At 49.6% G+C, this 25748-nt stretch overlaps 1 protein-coding gene across 2 annotated transcripts in view; it reads right to left on the bottom strand.

Annotated features, from left to right (window-relative positions):
* The window catches only part of Rab11fip5 (RAB11 family interacting protein 5), a 37239-nt gene extending 11843 nt beyond the window's left edge, over positions 1 to 25396 (bottom strand). For both annotated transcript variants that reach the window (XM_028762375.1, XM_028762377.1), the window contains exons 1-3: positions 24966 to 25396; positions 798 to 1234; positions 24 to 714 (exon numbers count right to left, since the gene is read on the bottom strand). In XM_028762375.1, coding sequence (XP_028618208.1) covers positions 24 to 714; positions 798 to 1234; positions 24966 to 25396 — 1559 coding nt within the window. The remainder of the gene's footprint in view (positions 1 to 23; positions 715 to 797; positions 1235 to 24965) is intronic.
* Between the last annotated feature and the right edge of the window lie 352 nt (positions 25397 to 25748).

Here is a 25748-nt window from a genome sequence, read left to right as displayed (position 1 = left end):
AAACACCCTTGCTAAACATGTACCTGGGCTTCTGAGTTGGTTCTTTGGATTCTCTCAGGCCAAACCAGCTACTCTTGGCCTTTTCTTCCCCGGTGGATGAATGGTGGGGGGAGGCTCCCAGGGAAGGACTCCCTTTCTCCCCAATTGAGCCACGGCGCCCCAGCTCATTCCGACTCAGCCCTTGGTGGTGGTGGTGGTGATGGAAGAGCCCCATTCGGGGCTTCCGCTCCTTTTCTGCTGCTACAGCCTCAGAGGATGCCACCATGGGTGTGGCAACCTGGACTGGCTTTCCCTCTGGTAGTCGGGCCCCCTCCTCCTCTCCAGAGCAACTGGCCCCTGGAGCCAACACTTTGGCCTGCTTGCTCAGCTCCTCCTGTCCAGGCACTGCCTCTAAGCTGCTGGTGCCATGGCTGCCTCTGCCCCAAGAGTCATCGGAGGACCGAGACCCCTCCTCAGAGGACCGAGGTGGGACACTGTGTAAGGAGCTTGAGGGTGGAAAGGGGCCTGAGATGGAGCTCCGGTGCCGTAAGGGGGGCTGAGGTTCCTCATTGTACACATGGCTCCCATTGACGCAGAGGGAAGAGCGGGAGGTACTATCAAGGTGGCCTTGGAGCTCAAGAAGGGCCCGGGGAGGAGCTGCTCGAAGCTGGCTGGCCTCATCACTGTATGTCCTCTTGTGGGTGAGCAGCTTGGGGGACTGTATAGAGTCCCTACCTGGAAAGGAAATGTGACCGTCAGCACTTGGAAGAGGAGCCCTGCTTCCCCGCCAGAAGATCCCACCCTCTCCCTTTGCTCACCCCCTTCAGTGGACAGCCAGCTGGTGTGGCTTGGTGAGCGAGTGAGGAGCTCAGCCCCAGGGCCCTGGTAGACCAGGCTGCCACTAGTGGAGGACAGCGTGCTATCGGAGCCCAGAGAGGTATTGGACTGTGTGAGCGAGGACTTGCGTAGCTTGTTGCGGAGGAAGAAACCTTTGGCTTTGCCCATCTTGCCCAGGCTGCCTAACTCAGGGTCCTCCAGGGCACTGCTTGGAAGAATCGCTGAGGCAGACTCGAGATCATACTTCTTCTTGCCCTTCACTTTGTCCTTGAGCTTGCTGAATGGAGACCGTGGCTTGTCCTTCATGGAGAGATCAAACATGCTGGCGCTCAGGTTGTTTCGTGTGAACTGGATGGTTACCTGGATCTCACCACGCTCCTTCTCCTTCTTGCCTGGCTTGGAATGTAGCTTGTACCACCTGAGAGAAGAAGCAGGGCAAAGCTTTGGTCACAGCGCCTCAGAATCCCTCTTTATTTCCCAGGGCAGTCATAGACACACCCCGCCATCACTACCAGCTCCTGCTCTGGCACACAAGCTTGGGTTTTGTTACTACCAGTATAGCTGAGAAGCCCTTAAGCTTACCTAAGATGGAAAAACCACATCCAGTGTTAAGAAAGCTCCTCGGGTGCCACTGAACAGGCAGCAGTGACCAGGACAGTCCCTCCCAACCTGTGTTCTTCCTAGAGCTCAGAGACCCCACAATAACTCACCATCCCCTCTACCAAAGGGGTGAGGCCGGGCCTGTTGAGACTTGCCCTGTCTCCAGGCCCTGTCCATGACTTGAATTGTCTGCTCTGTCCAGTCCCAGCAGGTCTACTCTGAGACACCAAAAAAGAGCACACAGAGGCCCATGACACTAGTGCATGTACGCACAGTCCTCACGGGTGCGCTGACTCACCCCAAGTCCTGCCAAGAATACTTCTCTGAGGCAGAACAGACAGGCATGACAGACCTGAAGCAAGAGAGCCAGGGGAGGAGGAGTGCCTTCATCCACTCTCCTCCCCCACCTCCATCCTGCCAGGTACTCCCAAGGGGGTCATCCCCCTGCTCTGCAGATTGAAAGGTAAGTCTTAGGCTCAGAGCAGCAGACAGGCAAGGATGACGTCATCCTTATCCCATCACTCCCAAGCCCATTTTCCTTAGCTACACACTCCCCGGGGAGTCACAGAGACAACCCTTACTCTGGCTATAATGGCTATAGGTATGAAGACCCCAGACTGGCCTTGAAATCACTATCTGATTGTAGTTTCCTGTGAACTCCACCACCCAGGTATTGGGATTACAGGTGTGCACCACCATGCCCACGTACCTCTCAGAAAACCGAATATACTGTTACCATGCAAGGAGCAAGTGGACTTCTTGGTTTTTACCTGTCCAGGCACAAAATTGTGTCCACCAAAAATGAAATCTCTCAGAAATTTCTAGCACCTCTATTTGCAACAGCCCAGACTTGGAAGTTGCCAAGACGCCATCAATAAATGAGTATATAAACTCTCTGATACAGACAGTGGGATTTTATGCGATGATAAACAAGAGAATGAGCTACCGAGGCATAAAAAGTCACCGGAAGATTTATAAACACGCAAGAGAAAGAACCCATTCAATAAGACTTTATGGACTCCACTGTATGCCACTGAAGAAAAGACACAACTATCAAGACAAGAAAAAGATCAGGACAGAACATGGCAGGCAGTATACACCTGTACCGTACCACTGGGGATGCTGAGGCAGGATGAGGGGATGCTGTTCTGAGCCTAAGCCTTTTCAATCTGCAGAACAGGGGGATGACCCCCTTGAGAGTCCCTGGCAGGATGGAAGTGGGGGAGGAGAGTGGATGAAGGCACTGAAAGCTTGAGGTCAGCAAAGACTATGCAAGACACCCCGGCCTTAAAAAAATCAGAATGAGCCGGGTGATGGTGGCGCATGTCTTTAATCCCAGCACTTGGGAGGCAGAGGCAGGCGGATTTCTGAGTTCGAGGCCAGCCTGGTCTACAGAGTGAGTTCCAGGACAGCCAGAGCTACACAGAGAAACCCTGTCTCGAAAAACAAAAACAACAAAAAATTAGAATGAAACAAAGAATGATCAGTGGTTGGCAGGGGACTTCAGGGAGGAAAGGGAAGAGAACAGGCTGAGCATTTTTGTGAAGGAGGAGGGCATTTTGATGCAGTGAGACTATCCAGATGATGTCACTGTGGTGTCATTCTGTTTCAACACCTGAAGAATATGGAACATACAAAAAGAGCCCTGATGTATAATCAGCCATGGAGACACCAGGATGGCCACAAATTTAGGGGCAGCCTGGGCTACAGAGATCTATAGGCCAGCTAGGGATGACATAGTGAGGCTCTGTCTCAAAAACTAAGCAATAGGGCTGGAGAGATGGCTCAGCAGTTAAGAGCACTAACTGCTCTTCCAGAGGTCCTGAGTTCAATTCCAAGCAACCACATGGTGGCTCACAACCATCTGTAATGATTCTGGTGTATCTGAAGACAGCTACAGTGTACTCAGATACATTAAATAAAAACAAAATATTTTTTAAAAATCTGCCTTTAAAAAAAGACTAAGCAATAAAGGCACCTGATGCCTTGGTAATCGGCCTCCCATCCGTAACAAACGCACCACACTGCTGGAGATGTTAGCAACACCACAAGACACTGGCGCCTGGGGGAGGTGTGGGAGGTAGACAAAATTCAAACTTTACCTGACTTTCTCTAAATCTAAAAGTAAAACTGGTCTTTTAAAAAGCAAAACATTGGGGCTAGAGAGACAGCTCAGCTGTGAAGAGCATACACTGCCTTGCTGACCATCCATCCACAGTAAGTGGTTCACAAACCCCTGCAACTCCACTTGTAAGTGAGGCCCTCTTCTGGCCCCCACCAGCACTGCACTCACATGTACACACACAAGAATGTAGGTTGGTGGTCCCCTGGCAGTCTCTGTGATGCTATCTTACTCAGTATAAACAGCTTCAAGGGGAAAGAGTTGCTTTAGCTCATGGTGTCAGGCTTCCCTTCACGCTCCATGCCTCCCTCGAGTCTGCATCCCTGGTGAGGCTGCAGGAGCTCATGGTGGAGGCTGCCCAACAGGGACAGATCCCTGCCAGGGGCATCTCCTCTGGGACCCAGCATGATGGCTGGTGCCTCTCACTTTAGGGCAGTGTGCCCTGGCTTTGGGAAGGAATCCTCTGGACAGAGTCCTCACAGAAATGCTTGAGTGCTTCACTGTCTCCCAGGTCCTTCCGGGTCTAATAAAGTCATGGAGCACCCTGGTGCAACTCCGTTTAGCAGCGGATCTGGGTCAGGTTCATTGGACTCTAGTACTGTACAACATTGGTTCTCAGAAACAGGGCATTAACTTCCTCTCAGTGCCGCCTGTTGGGACTGAAGATACGGCTCAGTTGGTGAGAGGACTTGAGTTGGGGTCCCCAGCACACACATAAGAAGCTGGCTGTGGTGTTCTGTGTCTGTAACCCCAGCGATGGAGAAGAGTGGATCTCTGGGGTTTGCGGTTCAGCCACTCTAGCTAGTCCGTGAGCTCCAGGTTCAAAGACAGACTCTGTCTTGGAGAATAAGGAGCAGAGCAATAGAGAAAGACACCGGAAATGACCTCTGACCTCCACATACACACACACCACCCACTACATTTACACACTTGAGCTCATACACTCCTGCATGAATGCGCTGTGCATGTACATGCACACACACACACACACACACACACACACACACACCTGCTTGTTCAGTAACTGCAAAGAGGAAAAGGTACCTTCATGAAGAGACAGCAGCACATCCTTTAGCTGAGTCCCAGGTTTTAAACTGAGGGTTGTGACCCACGGAGGGAAATGAGTGTGAACGTTGTGAAAATTTTGGGAACCAAAAAGGTCTGTGAATAATATAAAAACCAAAACTCACTTCAAAATCAATCCTGCCAGGATTCCAAAGTGTAATTGCTGCAGGCACCTTTGCTCCAGCTCAGGTCTGAACACCCAAAGTGCAGGCACACTTTGCACTGTCCATACCCTTCACACCACACAACCCAGCAAACACTGGCCAACACCTGAGCTAGGATTAGAGACTATGGTATGTCATGAATTGCCATGTTTCTACTGTATGCACAAAGTGTTCTGTTTTTACAGAATCATAGTTTAATCACAGCACGAAGTCTTCATATTTCCCTGTTACAGCCCAGCTCTGGGTTGCATTAGAATATTTGATTCAAAGTTACTGTCTGGGGGCTGGGAGGATGGCATACTTAGTAAAGTCCTCTCCACACAAGCATGAGGACTGAGTTTGAGCCTCAGCACCTGTGTGAACAGCAGCCAGTTCAGTGACATGTACTTGTAAAGGTGGCACTGTGGAGGAAGACAGACAGATCCCTGAGGCTCACTGGCCAATCAGCTTAGCCTATCATTCAGATCAGCGAGAGACTGTCAGAAAACAAGGTGGATGGTTTCTTAGTGATGACACTCAATGTGGTCCTCTGGCCTCTACACACACACATACACACACAGGTCTTACACATCCCATTCACACACATACACATGCAAAAATTCCTAGAGTTGACTTGAGTTTCATTTCAAAACAAACATTAAATTTATGAGAAAGAACATCCAATCTATGGATGAACAAAAGCTTAAAAATTAAAAATTGAAAATAATTAAATGAATTTTGGTGGAGTTAGAACACTTCCTAGGAATTTTTTTAACAGCCCTAAAACATACTTTTGACATTTTGTAGTACATATTTATGTGATCTGGTGGTCTCAGCATTGCTTATAAAGTCAAAATATCTGTCAGCTCTGGAAACTGTTGAAGATGCTCTACATTCTGCAATACCAGATATCCAGCCAAGAGTTAGAATTGGTATTATTAGTTTTGTTCTTTGGAAAGAGTTTCACCAAAAAGCTTTGGCTGGTCTGGAATTCATTTATGTAGACCAGGCTGGCCTAGAACTCACTCTGTAGATCAGGCTTGGCTGGAACTTGCAGCAATCCCCCTGAGTGTTGGCAACATAGGTCTGTATGCTGTGCCCCACTGAGATTTACTTCTTTATGCAAAAAGAATCACCTTCATCTCATTAGTATACAAATTTGTTTTTATTTTTAATGCATGAAAAATTATATGTATACAAAATTGTTTTAAAATAGATTTCTTTTTAAAATTAACATTATACATTTTATTTTATACGTATGAGTGGTTTTCCTGTATGTATGTATGTATGTATGTATGTGTACCACATGTGTGCAGGTGCCTCTAAGACCAAAAGAGGGCACTGGGTCTCCTGGGACTGGAGTTAGGTCACAGTTGTGAGTCATCATGTGGGTTCTGGGAACCAAACCTGTGCCCTCTGGAATAGAGCCAGTGCTCTTAAACCCTGAGCCATCTCTCTAGCCCCTCTCAGTTTTTACCTCTTTTAAGACTTATTTATGCTGGGCAGTGGTGGCGCACGCCTTTAATCCCAGCACTTGGGAGGCAGAGGCAGGCGGATTTCCGAGTTTGAGGCCAGCCTGGTCTACAGAGAGAGTTCCAGGACAGCTACACAGTGAAACCCTGTCTTGAAAAACCAAAAGAAAAAAAAAGTTGTATCATTGCTTTAAAAAGAAACAGTTTAATCGTGTGCACCTATCATCTCAGCACTCAGGAGGCAGAAACAGGGGGATTACTGCAAATTCAAGGCCAGCCTGGGCTAGGTTGTGAGTTCCCAGGCAGTAAAGGCTACAGAGCAAAAATCTGTCTAAAAAAATAAGAGAAAGAGAATGAGAGGGAAAGAGAAAGAGAGGGACAAGGAAAGAGAGGGAGGGAGGGAAAGAGGGAAGGAGGGAGGGAGGGAGAGAGGGAGGGAGGGAGGGAGGGAGGGAAGACAGAGCAAGAAACTATGAAAGAAACAACACAAAGTTTTCTTGAACTGAAAGCCACCAGCACCACACGGAAGGCCCCAAAGTACATAACCCAGTGAACAAAGCCAGCACCACACCCACCAATGCTGCTATGAGACCTCCAAACAAGAAGCATATACAGAAAACCCCAAAGGCCTCCATTATCAACGCCACACACGGGGCGATGAATATCTCCAAGTATCTGAGGGAAATGCTTCTTACTAGAGTTCAAGACCAGCACTCAAGCAAGGGCGAAGGCCATTAGCATTGCTGCCAACAGAGTCCAAGATATACACAGTGGACATGCATGCGTACTTCAGGAGCATAAGGCAACCATTCCTCATTGGGAGCTCCCTTCCCCATAACACTGGCAACTTGGAGATCCTGGCAGGCAGGGGAGAGGATGGGAATGGGAGTGGGCCCTTTTCTTAGAACCTGCTATGTAACTAGTCTTGTTAGGTACACAAGTGTAACCTTAGCTCTTGGGAGGCTGTGGCAGGAAAATGACCAGCTCAAGACCAGCCCCAGTTACATAGTGAGGGGGTGAGTGTGGTTAGGTTTCTCATCCAAAAATACATTAAATTCACCATAAGGCTGGTGGCAGTGGGTTTGCTTTATTGTGGAAGAAAGGGGTTCTTAATGCCTTTTGAGGCAAGATCTTGTTATATAGCCTAGGCTGGTCTCTAAATTAGGATCCGCCAGCCTCAGCCTTCTGAGTACTGTGTCACAATAGCTGGTTTTTTTCACCCTGGTTGTGTATGTGGCATCAGAAAAATAAATGAAAAATATTTGGTTTCATAAAATAGGACAAAAGTCACATTTTATTGTGGGTAAAGATGTTTTTAATCTTTAATACCTGGCTCTCAGCCTTTAGGTGTTTAAGAACCAAGGTCCTAGTCACTTTCCTCAAATCCAGACAAAGCCTCACCAAGACCTAAGAAATAGAAGGGGGGCAGTGTTACAGACTCTAACACCAATCCACCCAAGACCCTGCTAAGATGCTAGAGGGACCATAGACATCGTCTGTGCTTGGCCTGAAGGTCACATGCAGCAGAAGAGATCACCGGGTGAGAGGCTGCAGGGAACTATCTTCTCTGTGGCTATTTTTGTACTGTTTGAATCTTTTATAAGGAACATCTATCACCACTATAATAGAAAGGAGAAATACCAGGCTGAGTTCCTGCCTTCCTCTACAATGTCTGGGCCCAAAGGGGGTACTCTTAGGCCTTCTCCAGGTAAAGGCAAGAGGTGTCAGCTGCCCAGGCCAAGGTTTAACCCTTTCTCCTGTGAGGTCACTATCTCAACTGATACTTCTCCCAGGAAACTTGAGTCTCTCTCTGGGAGGCCAGGAAGAAGGGCTTTTTGCTCAGTGTGACAGTTAATATTAACTGTTTATCTGAATGATGGAAAGTTACACAGTGAGCAAGCACATCTTTGAGAGATTACCTATTAGGTTTATTGATGTGGGAAGATACACCTTAACTGCAGGCACTGGACTACCTGCTGGGACCCTGGACTGAATAAAAAGGAAAGCGGAGCTAAGCACTACATTGTTGCTCTCTGCTTCCTGACTGCAGATACAATGTAACCAGCTGCCTCCCACTCTTGCCAGGATGACCTTAGTGCCTCCAAACTGTGACCTTAAAACGAACCCTTCCTCCCTTACGCTGCTTTTGTGAGGTATTTTATCACAGCAAAAGGAAAAGTAAGTGGTTAAGACACTCAGCATCTCTCAGATTCTCTTGTCCAGAGAAGACTGGGACTACAAATGCCTTGGGACACAGAACACTGTGGCATCACTCCTGTCCTTCAACAAGTTCACTCAGCCCCTCTCTAGGCACCAGATCAGGCACCTTGAGCACTCTGAGGACTCAGCCAGAGCTCAGCCTTCCTCCAGAATAGTGACCCTGCTCTTGCTGAGATGACAAGGACCCTCGGAAATTCTTGCATCCTCATTCCTAGACAAGTCCTCAAATACACCCCACCCAGACCTGCCAGGCACCAAGCTACTGTGCTCCCAGGAAAGGCAGCCATAGACACTGCTAGTAGGCTGGCACAGGGGACACATACCAAAGAACTAGAAGCAATCAGTCTACAAGTAGCGACTTCCTGCAGCCCGAGGTTCCCCACGACTCTGTCCATGAGAAGGCAGACATAAACAGCCAGTATTAACCATGTAGCCCTCTCCTAACAAATGTTCACCCATCTCCTATCTCTAAGAATGGACAAGGGAAGGTAGGACCTGACTGACTTAGGAAACTCTAAAATACCCTCCCTCCCTCTCCCTCTCTCTGTCCCTCCAAGTCCACCTTAGTGGGCTTGTCACAGCCCTGGGAGCCTCAGGGCCCATGCTGATGCCCAGCCCACTACTCCCATTCAGGGTTGAGACCTAGTCAAAATCCATTAGGATTCGGCCAAAGCCTCAACAAAGCCTAGACTGTGTGGAGTACAAAGCCAGAGGTCTACAGCCAAGGACCCACCCAGCTGGGCATCATCAGTGCAGGATCATTTTGTCTACTATCCCTCTAGAGACACCAAGCCTACTTAAAATACACGGAACTACAAAGCCCGGACTGGAAATATAGACATATTGGTGGGGTACCTCAGATGACTACTCTCGGTCCTGGGTGAGAACAGGATGGATGGTCGCTGCCTTATCTCCATCAATCTGTCAAGTCAGAGACCAAATTTCCCTCCACAAGGTTTCAGTCTCTAAGACATTCACGTGAAACCAAATGAATCCTTTGTTGCCCTGGGCCCAGCCAAGTCATGACATACTTTTCTATGTCTAGTTTTTTTGTTTGTTTTTTAGACAAGAGTCCAGTGATATTGCCCAGATTGGCCTCAAATTCTCAGTCTTCCTGCCTCGGCATGTAGAGATATAACTGCCAACAGGACAGGTTTTTTTGTTTGGTATACTATTGCTTGGATGTAGGCCCTCATGCATTTTAAGCAAGTGTTTTACCACTGAGCTATAGTAAATCTCAGCCTTTATTTGTTTATAATTTTCTATTATCTTGTGTATGGGTGTTTTACCTGCATATACATCCATGTCCCACATGCATGCCAAGTGCCCTTAGAGGCCAGAGAACAGCATCAGCTCCTGTAACTGGAGTTACAGATGGTTGTGAACCATCATGTGGGTACTGGGAAGTGAACCTGCCCCACCTGGAAGTGCAGGCAAGGCTCTTTACCAAGGAGCCATTTCTCCAGCCCCCTAAATTATTTTTGAAACAAGGTTTCACTAAGTTAACCTGGCTGACCTTGAACTTGCCCTGTAACCAAAGGCGGCCTTGAACGCTGATCCATCTTTCTAAGTAGGCTTCGGCCATGCAGCCTAGCCAAACCTAAGACATACTTCTTATGAGATGACTGAGTTTGGGTGTGCCCATCCCTCCCAAGGAGGCAACCTGCCAAGAGATAGCACACCTGGGTAAGAGACCACCAGCCTCATAAAGCAATTCCTAAGGACTAAGTGTGCTAAGATGGATATGGCCTCTTTTCCCCTAAATCCACTTCTGAAATTCCACAGCAAATACAGTGATCCTGCTCAACCTATGACCCCAATACATATCTGGTCCTCAAAGCATGGGTTCCTCAGTTCCTGCAGCTTGTTATTATCCACATACCTGCACCTCAAAAATGCTATGCACACTGTACTTCAAAACAGGAAAGTTAATACCTTTCTTACTGCTAAAGAGCCCCTGGCTTTGGGCTGCATCTTAGGCTAGCTCAATCAGTAAAGCTTTTGCCATGCACATATCAGGACATGAATTCAAATTCCCACAATCCACATAAAGCTAGTCATGCTAGCACACATCTGTACCTCCAGATACAGATAAGGAGATGGGAAGCAGACACAGGAGGATCTTCAGAAGCCCCTAGGCTTATGCAGTGACAGGCAGCAAAGAGACTTTGAATCACTCAAGACGGAAGGTAAGAACTGACAGCTGAAGGTGTCATCTAACCTCCACACATGTGCCAAGGTACACGTGTGCACACACGTCATACACACTCTGGATGCCTCCAATAGTTCCCAAGAAGCTCCATGTCTGCCCAGTTCCCAGTGGTGATCAGGCTTCTGGCGCCTGGAGCCGCACTGTGTGAGGAGAGGCAGACAAGTGGGCCAGACCGTAGCCAGAGTTAACCTTATGGGGAGCTCGCTCCACACCAGGCCCTGCATGGCTTTTAGTGTTTTTTACTGTTTTGTTGTTGTCATTTTTATTGTTACATTACTGTCCATTGTTTTTTATTGTCTTATTATTGTCCAGTTTCCACTGTTGATGAGGAACTGAGTTTTGTAATTTGCCCATGATCACACAATTACTACTAAGTGGAGTCAATCTGAGCATGAAGCTCCCTGACTCAAAGCTCATGTCCTTCAATTTTGAGGTTCAGTATCTCTTCAGGGGGTGAGGCAGAGAATAGGGAAAGCCTGGCAAATTTCATAGACCCCTGAATAGGACTGCAGGAAACCAAGTCTATCTGGCCTGCAGCAGCAGCTCCCCACAAGCCTGTCTGGCAGGGTTCTCCTGCTGCTTAGACAGGTGATGGTGGCCACTGACACATTAGTTCTCCAAGTATTGGGTTCCCAGGTTACACTGTGTGGTAAATGATGGGAGGGAAGCCTGGGAAGTTCACCAGTATAAATACCTAACTAGAGTCATAATCTGGTTACTGATGACCCACCCCCAACCTGCTGGTCTCTGCTCCAGAGATCTAGGGGAAGACTCTGAGAACTGAGTCCCAAGTCTACACGTGACCACTGGACTTTGTCAAGGAGATGAGCTTAGGGAGGAGCTCAGATGACCGGGTTCTTACGAAACTTCCCAGTGGTCTAGGCCTGGCCTCCATGCCTACGTGCAAGAGGCTGTTCTCCACAAGTTTGTTTCTGCTTTGTTTTGATCTGCTTTGAGACAAGGAATCACATAAAGCAGGCTGGTCTCCAACTTGATTTGTAGTTGAAGATGGCCTTGAATGTCTGATCATCTTGCCTCCACCTCCTGAATGCTGGGACTGCATGTGGGGGCTGCTTGTGGCTTTTTGCAGTGCTGAGGACTTAGCCCTGGGCCTTTTGCATGCTATACAGACACTCTACCAACTGAGCTACAGCCCCAGATTCAGCAAGATTGGAGGTTTAGCCGTGGTTGGGGTCCAGGTCCTGGGATCATGTGACCTTTGTGAAAGGGCCTGGTTTTGACATCCCCCCAGATAGAAGATGCCCAGGCAGACCCAGGAAACAACCAGGATCAGGAAGGAAGAGGCTGGATGCTGACCTCGAGCCCTCTACCTGACCTTGAAAAGCCACAGATCTAATCAGCTCTTGGCTTCCCAACGCAAGCCCTCACTATACTAAGCACACGGCACAATGAAATGTCTGGATCCTTTCACAGCCCTGTGAGACCAAGGCAGGGTGCAGAGCCAGAGTGGTAAAGACACGGTAGGGATGAAGTGTGTGATTTTAAACATGGAGCCATTTCTCTAACCCCTCTGGCTGACACAGCATCCAAAAACGTTTTGTTTGTTCCTTTGTGACAGTAACAGCACAGCATAGTGACAATACATAGAAATTTCTCTCTCTCTCTCTCTCTCTCTCTCTCTCTCTCTCTCTCTCTCTCACACACACACACACACACACACACACACACACACGCAAGGTTGTTTCACATTGATTGACAGCTGTTAAAAGCATAATCACCACTGCTCTGTCTACTTAAGAGACCCAACTCTGAGAAGAGGTCTGTACACTTCAGAGGCCAAATGGGTGCATGTTACAGGGAAGGCTATGAACACCCAGAACAGGAGTTCAGCAAGGGTCAAACCTCCCCATCCTGCATAGCTTCCAGGCTGAGAGATTCCAACAGAAGGCAGGCATCTCTGTCAATTCCCACCCAGGGGCACAGAAAGCCTGGCAATCAGCAAAGAACCAAACAAAGGCCCTCAGGATCCCCAACACCACACTATGGCCATGGTTATCAGTCTGGTCTTTGAATATCCTGAATGCGAATGAAGGTGGAGAGGAAACAGGAGACCCAGGGAACAGGTTTCTAGGTTCCTAGGGAATAGAAGCTGTTGATCATGTGACCAATATCACACATTTCTGCTTCCTAGTCCTGGTCAGCAGTAAAGTACTAGCTTTACTGGACATGGTGGTGCACTTCCTCAGCACGTAGGCAGAGGCAGGTGGATCTCTGTGAGTTTGAGGCCAGCCTGGTCTACAGAGCCAGTTCCAAGACAACCAGAGCTATATAGTACAAAAGGAATAGATTTAGACCTCCGTCCTATCTCCCACACCCTAGCTACACAGAATACTGTCCAGTAGCTTTGGCCTTAGAAGGTTCTAGAATATCTAAGAAGTAGGTTGACTGAACAGGAGACTCCATCTGTACACCTTTGGAGAGGTCACTACCCATGCTGTTTGGGTGGATGCAGTTATTCTGGGGCCATCCACACTCCTGTATATTATCCCTCACTGTCCTCATACCATGCTCCCAAGTAAGCCTAATGCCCCACTGGCTCACCAAGCTGCACATCTGCTGGGCTGATGAGCGGGTAGGACTGAGGTGTTCATAGGTGAGCACAAGGCTCAAGAGTTGGGGTCATTCATAAAACAAGAGGCTAGCCCCTAACCTCTTCAAAGGTCTAAGGTAACCCCACCATAGGTTCCTAGGGGAACAAAAAAGAGAGTGAATGAGTCAGGATCACCTAAATATTCCAGAATGTTCTAGAGCTGTCTTCAGATTCAGGTGCTGTATGAACATAGTCATGGTGCCATCCTCACACTCAAACATCAGCTCTGTTGACAATGCCCCTAAGCCAAAAGTCTCTTCATGGCTGTTGGCTGGCTGTCTCCTCTCCCAACTTCTCCAGTTCTCTCTGTTCCATATATCATCTGGCAGAAGAACTGGAACGCCTGCCTATCTGTGGCCCTGAAAGCAGATTTCCCCAGGTTACCGTCCATTATGTTCCTCCATCCCCAGATACTAGACATCTTGGCATGAGTCCTCCCTTCGTGGGTGTGGGCTTCCTGCATGAACTTGGGGAAGCCCAGACTCAGCAGTGGGTTCTCCACCATTGGGCCTTCCCAACTGACTGTTCTTAGGGAAGACATGAACAGACGTCTGTTCACAGCACATGCCAGCACCATCCCTCCCAGGGGCACAAGGGTCCTGCCAACACCACCACCATACCCAGCCAGACGTTGCCTGATCCAGGCCTCTACTCAAATATTCCAGTGACAAGAACAGAGTATCCGGTGGAACTCACACCCAGGTGGGGAAGTTAGAGGCACATAAATAAAGCAAGATGGCAGTCATCACAGGAAGGCACAGATGACATGCACACTGACAAAGGAACAACTAGGGGACTTCAGAGGGACCATAGGACTGTCTACTTACAATGGGCATGAAGGGAAAGAGAAGGGTAGAAGACATTCCAGAAGAAAAACAAAAGCACTGGGCTGGGCTGCAAATAGTAGACTGGGGACAGACTAGAACAGACTGGAGCAGACTGGAGCAGACTGGAACAGACTGGAACAGACTGGGGCAGACAGGAGACAGTCTTGACCATACAAAGGAACTAGGACTTTCTTTCTTAAAGATTTATTTTATTATTTATATGTAGGTGCAAGCATCTGTGTATGAGTTTGCATACATGAATGCAAGTGCCCTTGGAGGCCAGGAGAGGGTATGAGATCCTCTGGTGCTGGAATTACAGATGGCTGTGAGCCACTGGACATGGGTGCTTGGGACTAAAGGTAGGTCCTCCAGAAGAGTACCATGCACTCTTAATCACTGAGCCATGGCTCTACCCGATGATTTGGGTTTTGGAACAGAGTCTTGCCCTGTAGCACAGGCTGGCCTGGCCCTCTCAGCAATCTTCCTCCCCAAGCCTCTTAAAGTGCTGGGATTATAGGTGTGAGCTACCATGCCTGTCTAGAGACCATGGCTTTACTGTGAACCCTGAAATGCGTTATAGGATATGGCTCAAGGGCAGAACTTAAGGAGACTGACGTATTGAGAGAGGATCTGATGGAAGGGCAACACAGTGAGAGGAGACAAGGAGGCTGGCAAGGAGGCTGGCATGGAGCCGGCATGGAGCCAGCACAGCCAGGGCAGGCCCCGGCAAGGCTGGTTCCCAAACTCTTTACACTTTAACAGCATTTCTGACCATAAATGAATAAACAGATACTTTTTTTAAAGTAGCAGCAATTAACAGTCTAAAACAGAAGTTTAAAAACATAATCCTGGGCCAGAGAGATGGCTCAGAAAGCCAAAGTATTTGCCACCAAGCCTGATGACCTGAGTTTGATCCAAGGGACCTACATGGTGGAACAAAAGAACCTAATCCAGAAAATTGTCCTCTGACCTTGATATGTGCCATGATATTTATACACCTATATATACCCAGATAAATAAATTTAAAAGGAAAGAAAAGAAAATCCATGCTGGGCCACACTTTTAATCCCAGTGCTTAGGAGAAAGAGGGAGATTACTCTCTGTGAATTCAAGGTCTACAGAGCAAAGTTCAGGACAGCCAAGGCTGTACAGAGAAATCCTATCTTGAAAAACAAAACAACAAAAAGCCCTGGGACCAGTGAGATGACACAACAGGTAAAACCACTTGTAACACTGGTCTGGTGACCTAAGTTCAATCCCTGGAACCCCCAGAACAGAACTGACTGCAGGAAGCTGTTTTCTGACTTTTACACAACCACTGAAGCACACATGTACCTGTTCATAGGGGACATAACCACAAAATGATAAATAAAATAAAAACCATAAAAAAACCCCTAGGAAGCTGAGCACTGTAGCACATGCCCGTTATCCTAGCACTTAAGGAATAGAGGCTAGAGGACTAAGATTTCAAAGTCATTCTTGGTGGTAAATTCAAGGGCAGCATGAGCTCCACAGAGACCTTGTCTCAAACAGGAAACCCTGACCCAGGGGCAGCAGGGAAGGCAGGAGGGCAGGGGCTTCCTTGGAGAATCTTTCTGGTGCCCTGATGACAGCACTGTGATGGGGTCACTCTGTCCTGACTCTCTCAGTGATTGACAGCAGAAACCAATACTCCTTCACCTTTTATACTCCACAGCCCAAGGTGTCACCTGTATGTAGATAGGAAGTGTTCCCCAAAAAGCTACTGTGCTGCAGGCTTGTTCCTCACTGTCGGTGACCAGATCTGAGCTCTGTCTTCATCCATGGGTCGAGCCACTGATACAGTCACAACTCAATGGCACAAATGGCAGGGGGTAAGGCCAAGTTAGAAAGAAGCAAGTCACAGGTAGGGTCTCAATTCTCTCCCAGGCAATCATAAAGTAAAGCAGCCGCTTCTACCACAGGCTCCAGATACCAGAATATTCTGTCTTACCTCAGAACCAAATAACCCAACAACCTTGGGCTGAAATCTCTGAAAGTTTAAACCAAAATCAATTCTTCCTTTCCTCAGGTATCTTGTCAGTGTGATGGACAAAAGAGTGAAAACAGGACCCAAAGGACACAACATCCAGCTGAGTGTGACACTCCTGCAGTTCTAGAGGTTGAGGCAGGAGAATCGTCTGGGCTCAAGATGTCCAGAAAAGCCAGGGTAATACCGGGAAACCCTGTCTCAGAAAAAAACAAAACAAAACAAAAAAAGCAAATAAAACAAATCCATCTCCCCATCTACCATCCACTAGATAAAGACATGGTACTAGCAGCACTCAATTGACTTACTCAGAGAAATAAACTGGGGCAGGGGGACCTAAGGGCCTTGTGAGAGAGTCTCGGTGGCTAAAAGACAGAGGTCTGACTCTTCTCCTGAGTCAGGGTCTCATATAGCCCAAGTGGCTTTGAACTTTGTAACTGAATGACTTTGGACCCCAGCTCTTCTTGCCTCTCTCTCTCGCACTGGGAATACAGGCATGTGCCTCCACACCCAGTGCATGAGATGCTGGAGACTGGACCCAGGACCCATGGCATGCTGGGAAAGCACTCTGCTAACTGAGCTGCATCATCAGCCCCATAAGCACATTTCGGGGTTTGATTTGGTTTGGTTTTATCCAGTAGGGGAAACTGAGTCCAAGACTTCACACATGGTAGACAAGGGCTCCTCTACTGAGCGTATTATACCTCCAATGCTTCTTGGGTAGATTTTTAAAAACTATTTGCCTCTGTAAAACAGAGTGATAAGATAGATTTTAAAACGGGAAACTACCAGCTAAAACCCACAGTTGGGAGTCTGGGGATAACCAGGAGACACACACACACATACCCATCTCCTCTGCCTTTTCCCTCCACCTTCTGCCTCCTCTACTCTCAAAATTCCCATGGAAGCAGTCTGTCTCACATACCAGTGGCCAGGAGGAGGGTGCTTGGGACAACAACCCCTGTGTCTGCTGACACCCACAACCTACTCTTTGATTTTGTCTCTATACTTAAACTACAAGCCAGACACAATCCCAAGACATGATAGGGCCTTTTATCAGGCCAAAAGACATATCTTATCGCCTCCTCTGGCATCTGCTGGGCCTGGCAGACGCAACCCTTGGAGAAGACCCAGACTGGCATTCACTAGTTACCTCAGTGGCTGTCACTTCACAGCCCAGCCAGACTCAGCCCCACCCCCACTTCCTTCACATAAACATCTCTAATACTTGTTCCACTGCCTTATGCTCCAAAGGTCTACCTGTCAGCTGGCCTCAGAAGGGGCTGGGAGCCCCACACTATAAAAATGCCAGGAGACAAGTCTACCTACCAAGCAGTAAGGACAGATATTCAGAGTACAGAACCAGGAGCACAGGCACAGGCAGGGGAAAGTGCACTGGGCTCAAGGTTGGGAAGCTATCCACCACTAACAAGCCCTGAGACCTTAGACAGGTCAGTCTATTTCCTGAGACCCTGTCTTCCACGTCCGTGGAAATAAGGGTCACACTGCTGTCCTCAGAGGGGTTCAAAATGAGATAATTCTGGAAAAGCATGCTGAGAAGTAGGCCAGCCACGCATAAAAGCTTTGGGTTTATTGTCTATGGAAGGCCTTTTACAGGCTATTATTTGCCTCAAGGAATGAGGTGGTCAGGACCAAGCAGCAATGACTCTATCCAGGAAGGAGGAAGGAGCTGGCAAGATGACATTTCATGGGGAATTTCAGTGACTAGGGAAGAAGGCCCTCTAGTTAACCCATAGGCCTCCAAGGCTCTCCCAACCTTCTTTCCTCAGGAACCGTGGGTCAGAGCAGGCTAGAGCCAAGCAGTGACTATCCTTCCCCAGAGCTTCTATTTGAACCCCAGGATAGATAGAGACCATTAATAATTTTCCTGTGTGGGAAAGTGAAGCAGGCGGGTCATAGGTACAGAGCTGCGTGTGAGAATGTTGCACTTGGGCAAACAAATAGGGAGGGAGAAGGAAATATGCAGTTCACTTGCTTGCAATGCAGGAAATAAGTTTGGAATCTTACTCCAGAGCTGGAAAGACTGGCTGCCTCTGAGAAGGGGAGCAGGGTGACCCAAGGTGGGTATGGGGGCAGAGATGCAGCCAAACTCAGCTCAATTCCCCTCACTGCCTCTCCCTATACTTCTGAAGGGGTCCCTTTCCTAATCACTAGGCCTCATCAGGTCTTTTCTGCATCCCCCCAGGAGGCACAGCCTGGTTCCTCCATCCCTGAACACAATCTCCTGACTCCCTCTGGGAGTGTCTATCTGCTGACTCGGTGGGATAACAGTTTCCTGCTAAGTCTCCTCTCAAACACACTGCTGTCCCTCTCATGAAGGGGTGACCCATTTTCCCTCACATATCCTCCCCAGCACTTGCCTAAGGCACAATAGTTACAGTGGGACCTCAGCAAAGGCTTCTCAGATATTGAAAAAAAAAGGGTAACAAAGAGCAAGTGGCTGCATCTCTGCCCCCATACCCACCTTGGGTCACCCTGCTCCCCTCCTCAGAGGCAGCCAGTCTTTCCAGCTCTGGAGTAAGATTCCAAACTTATTTCCTGCAGAGGAAGTACAGAAAGACTAGCAGCCTTCTGTCAAGTCCAACAAGCATGAGGAACACAGAGAAGCTGGGAGATTTGGATGGGCCCATCCAAGTCTGAGGAGTGTCCCAGGCCTCACCCTACCGTTGCGATATGCCAGGGGCCAAACAACACTTATCCCCTAGGAAGAACAAGACCAGCTAGAACCATAGACACCCATAAACTGCTTAATTCACAAACTCAGGGAGAGCAGCTCCCCAAGGCCAGCCCCAAGATCTGGAGATCTATATTGAAGACGAAGAGGAAGCCTCAGCAAGACACCACCCACAGAGCACCAAGTAGGGGAGGGGGACAGACCAAGGTTCCTGTAGTGGTGTGGTCTGGTTCAAGTCCTAATTCTGTCATGTGTTGGGTCAAAGTCAATTCACCTCTCTGTGCCAAGAACTACTCAGCCATGAAGCAAGGTAACAGCAATAACAGCCCATAGGCTTGCTCTGGGGTGAGGGAAGTCCTAGAAAGGACAAGGCAGAAAGAACCTGCTGATCTTGGGGCTCAGAGGCAGATAGGCGCTCTGATGGCTACCCAACAGGTCTCTAGGGTATGACACCACCTCAAGGACAATGGCCTTGACTATAGCAAACCCAGTGGCCCATCTGCTCTGAATGTAGCCAGGTTTCCTTCTGAGGTCAAAACCACAGGTGATTCCTCCCATTGTAAAGAGATGTCCACATCCCTACCTCTGGAATATCTCCATTCAGACCGATCTTGGGCTTTGCCATGTGCTCCAGGGATGCCTCTAGAAGAAACTACCCTTCCAGGCCTGTAGAGAGCCTACAGATCCCCCTTTTGCTACCCATAAGCTATGTTCCCAACTTAAAGAAACTTCACAATGCAAACAGGACCCCAAATACCAGCTCTTGCTCACTCATAATTCTTCAGGCTACCAGGGCTTAACAGAAGCCACAGAGAAACACACCCTCCGTGTCTACTGAGTAGCTTCTGGGCTCTCTTCTCCCCATCCCCAGCCAGTCTCCATACATTGCAGCCCTCCTCAAACTTTGAGGCTGGAATTTCCAGAGTAAAGACACACTGGATAGGGGGTGAACCAAAGGTTAGGCTGCAGGCTAGATGACCTGCTAGAGTCTCTCCCACAGCATCTCTGATAACTATGCTCACTGCTGGCTGAAAAGACACTGGGCCTAACCCCATGGAGAGCCTCATCACCACATATTAAGACCCCTCTCATCCATAGGGAAGCCAACTCAAAAATGAACAATGTGATCAGGGTTTCAGTACTGCGATTCCAGAATCTAGCCATGACACACTTTATAGGGAGAAAAAGTGTGGGGGTGATTACCACAGAGCATAGCAGCTCCTGTCATTGTGCTAGTCATCTGTCCCAAACAGGGTGGGAAGGGCAAGGGAAACATCTGGAGAGGGCCAGACCAGCAGTTTAGCAGCAAGGAAAATGGCACAGCGCCAGGGTGACTGCAATAACAAGGGGCAGCCAGCTGCAGCCTGGACAGTATAGCAAGTTCCAGGTTGGCCTCAAATATGCAATGAAGAAAAAAAAATTAAAGGAAATCCAGGTCTCAAGGTCAACCAGGACTGTGGTTCTGCTGGTGGGTATCTTGTCTCATCTGCCTGGTGGAATGGGGAGGGGGCAGTGGGGTTGGTCATAGACCTCTGGTAACTGCCTGGTTCTGATCCAGGGCTCAGGGCCAGGGGCAGGGGCAGATTCAAAGGAAAAGGGAAGCCACTGTGCCAGGGAGAAGGAGTCACACTTCCTCCTCCCCACCTCCACCCCTGTGCTGATGCTCAAGAAACCCCAAACAGGGGTAGGCCACAGGGCTTCAATCAAGAGATGAGGCCTGTTCATCCTAATGACACCTTCTGAGTGTGGCCCACTCCTCCTCAGCACCCACAAGCTCCACTCTCCAGACCTGAGGTTCAGCAGGTGCCTAAATCAGAGGCCTGAGTGGGCCTCTGCTGCTTTTTTAAAACAAGGTTACACCTAGAAGCCAATGTGGAAAGAAGGTCGTAGGTTTGTGGGATGAGAAGAAGCCAAGAGACCCTCACAACACTAAGTGCCATGGCTCGTGCCAGTCACCCCAGCCCTTAGGGTGGAGAGGCAGGAGGATCAGAAGGTAAAAGGTCATGACCAGCTAGGAAGAGCCTCTGCCCTCAGACCTCCACACCCATGGGCTTCCCGGGGCCTGTCCTCTCCAAAAATTAAAAAAAGAAGAGATAATCCAAGGGCCCAGGCTGGACAGGATCTGACCAGGCCACTGGAGAGGCACAGTTAGCAACCTGACCATGGTCACAGCTTTAGACTATGATGATAGAGGACAACTGGTCCCAGCTGACAAACCCACAGCCATGGCTTTTCCAGAGGACTAGCCCAATCTATTTCTGTACCACAGGCTTCAAGGCTGCGACCAGGTCGGGGAGAAGGAAAATGTGGGGCTCCACACAACATGGTGCTATGTCCCCCCCCCCTTCCCCAGTACAAACAGACCAACCAGCTCTCAGGGGCCAAAGGTGGGTCTCTCCACCCAAAAAACTTTGGGACAGACTCCCTAGCCTCTTACTCCAAAATTCTTGATTTTTCTTCCATCTTCCAAATTATTCAGGGTCATTCCCCTGTGGTACAAGCCACATCCAGGGCAGTAAGCCCAGAAAAGTCCAAGTGTCCCCATCTGACCCCCACAGGTAACAAAGAATGCAAACTGCCATCACTCCATCTATGTCCTGGGAGCTCCAGGTCGGGAAGAGGGCAGCGGTGGCGATGAGCTAGAAGGGAGTGGCACCTTGGAACTGTCCCCGCCACAACACCAACACTGGTGTCATGCAGGCAGCTGGTGCTCCAGAGGGGAAGTAGCTCTAACCAAGGGTCATGTGCACCATGCTTTTCGTGTTGAGTGCTTCCTCTCTGATGGCTGGAAATGTAGCTCAGCAATAATGTGTGTTTGCCTAGCACACGCTGGCCACAGAGCTCCATCCCTAGTATGGGTTGGGTGGGGAGCACAGAGCATGGATTTCCTCTTTGGATATTTCGAAAGCCTCCAATAAAACCTCTCACATTGAAGAGTACCTCACAGAGAAGTGAGTTTCAGGGGTCCCTGGGGTAGCCAGAGTCTCAGCACAGAAGCAAGGTCCCACAGCAACTCCAAACCTACCCTTGTGAAAGCAGCCATCTGTATTACACCACGGCTCCCCAGATGGCAACTTACCAATCATACAGCCAATCTCTATCATTGTGGCCCTTGCAGAGATGGGATGAAATGGTTAAGGAACCAGCATTGAGCCAGCATGCCTTCCTCCAGGGCATGGGCAATGCCAAGCAAGGCTGCCAGGAGAGCTGCAGAGCCATCAGGTGACCTGAGCCTAGCTTTAGGATGAGGGATGCCTCCCAGGTGCTGCTCAAGTTCTTGAGCCTCCCAAGGGTTGCAGAAGGCAGCTGGAGATTCTAAGACTCCTCCTGTCACCAACCATAGACATGAGGTTTCCCCAGACTTTAAGTTCTTGAACAGTTCTTCTGAGGCAGAGGACTTCTTCCAGATGTGGGCTGCCAGATGCTGTTATCAACATGTCCTTCCGTCATCATGGCTCTTCACTAACCCCCCCCCCCATACAGAGCCTGGGAGCTGCACTAGATCTTCCTCTGTATTCTCACTTCATCTCCCTGAGCATCAACCCTGGGAAGGTGTATGTTACCCCCATTTTAAAGACTAGTAAAGTGAGACATTCAAGAGTTTACCTGTCTTGGCATGAAGTAGCACACAATAGAGAAAGGGATCTGAACCATGCAATTCCTCAGCCTGCTCTGGATTCTCTGGATGACAGAGGCCCACCTCTCCCTCTTCTCCTGCCTCCTAGAGTGAATGTGAATACAGTACGTTTCCACCAGATTCCAAAACTGAGGATAATATCCCCCATCTTCTCTACCTCAGTGACTCAGACCAGCGTGGTCCAGGAAACACCTCTAGGAGCGGCCATTAGAGCCTGAGGGCTGTGGAACGGAAATGGCAGCCTTGGTTCTCTGTCAGTGAGCATGCTGTGAGGTCCAGTGACTAGAGGAACAGAGAGGGCCAACTGTGTGGACTTTTCCTCTGCCCACCCTAAGTGCCCCACTTCCTGCCCTCCCCAATCTATAAATAATCCTGGTCAGGGCATCAGCAGAAAGGCAGCCAGGTGGGTGTGAAACGAAGCTTATGGAAAAGATGACTTTTCAAAGCAAATTAAGGCTCCCATTCAGATCAAGGGATAACACGTCAGATTCTCCCGGGAGCACTGTTCTTGGCTGAAAACAGGCCCACCTGGACTTGCAGGCTGGGCCAGCTCCACTAAGAAAGATTCAAGGCCAAGAGGAAAGCAAGGGCACGAACAACAACAGCAACAACAAAAACCAAAGAAGCCTCTCCCTGAAAGCTAGTTTTTCCCCACACACTGACCCTTTTAGCCCCCTAATGCATATCCTGCATACGATGTACCAGCCTGGCTAGAGTGGCTGAAGGGTGACGGGGTTATGGGAGAATGGGTAAAGGAAGGAGCTAAGAGATCAGGAGAGAGCATTCCATCTCACACCCAGCCCCCTGACGGGCCTGGACCAGGAAGGCGGGTGAGGACACAAGAGGGAGGGAAAAGAAGAAAACAAGGACCAAGTTAAACCTCATGACTCCACACCCAGCAACTAAACAGCAAGTCATGAGGGAAGGAGAGAAGCCAGGGGAGGGGAGGGAGGATGAAGTCAGGTCACAGCCCTGCCTGGAATGTACCCAGGTCTATCCCACCCCAGCCACATCAGGCCAGCCAGGAAAGCCCTTCCCTAGTCATATTTTGGGGAAAAAAAATTGCTCAAGGTCAGATCCTTTTCTATTCAAAACCTGCTTTCCTCTTAGCCTGCACCAGGCTGAAGGCTCACCCTCTCCAGCAAGCCTTCCTTGATTTACTCAAAGCCAACAAATCTTTTCTAGCAGTTCTCCTATACAGGGACACCACTCTGCACCCATTCTCTGGGACCCCACCCAGAAGGCTTAGAAATTAACTGGCCCAAGCAAGCCACAGCAGGTGGTCAGCCCTGGGGACTGACTTCTAGATGGCCCAAACAAGAAAAGGTGCTCCAAGTCTTAGGTCTTTTATTTGTTTATTTGGTTTGGTTTTCTTTCTTTTCTTTCCTTTTTTTTTTTTGTTTGTTTGTTTATTTTTCGAGACAGGGTTTCTCTATATAGCCCTGGCTGTCCTGGAACTCACTCGGTAGACCAGGCTGGCCTCGAACTCAGAAATCCACCTGCCTCTGCCTCCCAAGTGCTGGGATTAAAAGCATGTGTCACCACTGCCTGGCTTGGTTTGGTTTTCAAGGCAGGGTTTCTCTGTGTAGCCCTGGCTGGCCCGGAATTCAGAGACACACATCTCTGCCTCTCAAATGGCATTAAAGGTGTGTGCCACCACTGCAAAGGCAAATCTTTGGTCTTGATCTTAACCCTACAAAGGACAAACTTGACAAAATAAATGTTTAACCTCCTACCCTTACAGCCAGGTTTTGGTGTCTCTGGCCTTTGAATCCAGCATTGGAGAGTCAGAGACAGTAGAATCTCTGAGTTCAAAGGCAGCCTGGTCTACATAGTGCATTCCAGAGCAGCCAGAGGTACATAGAAACAAAACAACAAGAACCTCTCCTATCCTTTCTAGAGAAAACAATCTGGAGAACTAGAGGCCATTATAACCACGCCACTGTCTGATCATGCCAAGCTGATCCAACTGTTCCCTTTCTTTACTCTGAGATGGCCCAGTGCTCTCCATCCTGGTACCCTAGACACAGAGTCAGGGAGTATGTCTACATGGTGGTGGGTATCCCTGAACGTTCAAAAGGCAGGTGTCCTGTGTAACCCCTGGGAATGGTAGAGTGTCTCCCTTCAATCTTGCCTTGGAAGATAACACCTCACCTTGCTGCTTCTACAAGGTGAGACTTCCTCTCCACTCCCCTACAGGCTAGGCACCTCTTTGAGGAAAGGAAGGCAGGCCCTCAAGTCTTGAAATTTCCCTTCTTGAATTCCCACAGCCTCAGAATCCCATTCTGAACTTTCCTTGGCCATGTACTACTAACGCTTGGTCACTACACCAACTCCATCAGGCCTTCCAGGCCCACCAGGCTGCTTGGGAGACAGTCGGGGGGTGGGGAGTGGGGGTTGGAGGGCTGAATGAGAAGTAACAACTAGTATGTCTGTTTGTGTCCTTGAATGGGAGGACGGGGTCCCGACTTCCCAACCAGCCCCGCCCAGTTAGGCCTTCAACCGTTCTGTCCCCGCTCCCAGCGCCCCAGACTCACTGCGTGTGCTGGGCGCGGCCTGCGCGGAAGACCTCGTCCAGAGCTATGGTTGCCCGGCCCAGAAACTTGTCCACACCGATAAGCGAGCGGTGCATGGTGGTAAGCACGAGCTCACAGGCGGCGTTGGGGCCGGAGGCCCAGGGCGCAGGGCCAGCATCTGCCTCCTGTGCTCGCAGCAGGCCGTCCAGGGCGCCGGGCGGCAGCTCGAACGAACACTCTTCGCACCATTCCGGGCAGCCTTGTGTCTTCTCCACCACCGAGGTGCTGTACTTCTCTCGGCCCACCTGAATCACCGTGTACGCGTCGCTGGTGCTGCCGGCGCCGGAGCTCTTGCCCCTCAAGCCGCTGGCCCGCAGCACGGTCACCTGGACGTGCGTGGGCAGCCAGCGGGAGGATCCGGCCGCCGGTTCAGCGTCCCGCACCAGGGCCATGGCGGACCCTGGGACCGAGTGACAGACGTGGCAGCTGCGGGATGCTGTCAGGAGCCGGCTCCCCGCGTTGCCTGCAGCTCACCGACCGCCGCAGCTGCGGGCTGGCCTGGGCCGAGTGGGCCGCCGCCTCCCAGCCGCCCCGCCTCCCGGGCGGCCGGCCGCCCCGCGACGTCACGCCCCGCCCAGGCCCAGGCCAGGCCCCGCCCCCAGTTCTACCGGCGTTTAGCGGCCTTAGGGCTAAAGAAACCGAGAGAGGGGCGCGGCCTCTGCATAGATGTGGGCGGGGCTTCCTCACTGGCCCAGCCCCTCTGGGGGAACCTCAAGCTCCCACTGCTGTACTAAAAGGTGACCG

The sequence above is a fragment of the Grammomys surdaster genome, unplaced genomic scaffold, assembly GCF_004785775.1.
Source record: "Grammomys surdaster isolate TR1022 unplaced genomic scaffold, NIH_TR_1.0 133, whole genome shotgun sequence".
NCBI lineage: Eukaryota > Metazoa > Chordata > Mammalia > Rodentia > Muridae > Grammomys > Grammomys surdaster.
Note: the sequence above shows the minus strand (reverse complement) of the source record. Positions and strands in the feature narration are given on the sequence as shown.